This window comes from Apis dorsata, unplaced genomic scaffold (genome assembly GCF_000469605.1).
Source record: "Apis dorsata unplaced genomic scaffold, Apis dorsata 1.3 scaffold_157, whole genome shotgun sequence".
NCBI classification, from domain to species: Eukaryota; Metazoa; Arthropoda; class Insecta; order Hymenoptera; family Apidae; genus Apis; species Apis dorsata.
The window spans coordinates 379,219-380,208 of NW_006263447.1; the positions used below are offsets into that span (position 1 = coordinate 379,219).

Genomic DNA, 990 nt, shown 5'->3' on the forward strand with positions numbered 1-990 from the left:
TATAATAAATACATATTACATTTATTATTGTTTAATCCATTGATATATATTATTTATTAAATATAATGAAAGCAATAATGCATAATTACATTTATAAGTATATTGTTTTAAAACTGCAAATTAATATAAATTTAACGTGCTTAACTAATAAATTTATTAAATAACATACAAAACGTTTAAAAATTATAAAAATTTAAGAAAATCTAATATATCACAGAACTTAAAATACATATAACATTTTTTATTTGATATCTTAGCTATAATATTTACAATTAATTATATATATGATATATATAAACAAATTATGGAATCTTATAAAAAACATTAACATGTTTACAAACGACAAAAATTACGATAAACTTGCAAATATAAGATCGTTTAAAAATTTATGCATATATAATACACAATAAACATTTATAGTTGGTTGTATTCTGACATTGAAAAAAGGAAATGGGAGTAAATAATAGTCCTTAATCAAGGATTCAATCGGAGGATATGAAAAAAATTAAAATGACAGACATAACAAAGTGTAGCGAAAGATAACAGTGTATAGTAAGTACGTGACATGTAGAATAGTGAACGTAAATACCTTTGTAAGAGAGGGAACCGGGGCTTCGTTGTCCAGAGGAAGAAGTCTCCGGCGAGATGCGGGCCCGCCACGCACTCGCATTTGTTGGCGATACGGTGGGACTGTTGCTATTGCTCTTCCTGAGACTGCTGCCCTGCCGGCCTTGTCTTAGCAGCGAGCTTACGGGTAGAGTCGCGCGCATTGGGCCTTGCTTCGATGTTGAGCATGGCGAGGATTTTCGCATTCGCTGTGATCCCGACATTTTGTCATATAGGCAGGTGGCACTCGGGCCTTTGATGCTGGTGCGTTTGATACACTGTTTCAAGTATGTTGTACTAAGGACGGGGCGCCGCGGGCACCGTTCAGGGCACGAGGCCTCCGAGCACCCGCGACTTTGTCGCGCACACGCGGCGACAGCAGCG

General features: G+C 35.9%; 1 protein-coding gene across 2 annotated transcripts in view; it reads right to left on the bottom strand.

Moving 5' to 3' along the window:
• The window catches only part of LOC102675226 (protein FAM117B-like), a 7,936-nt gene extending 6,946 nt beyond the window's left edge, over positions 1-990 (bottom strand). For both annotated transcript variants that reach the window (XM_006613588.2, XM_006613587.2), the window contains exon 1: positions 590-990. In XM_006613588.2, the coding sequence (XP_006613651.1) occupies positions 590-830 (241 nt within the window). In that variant the 5' untranslated portion in view covers positions 831-990. The remainder of the gene's footprint in view (positions 1-589) is intronic.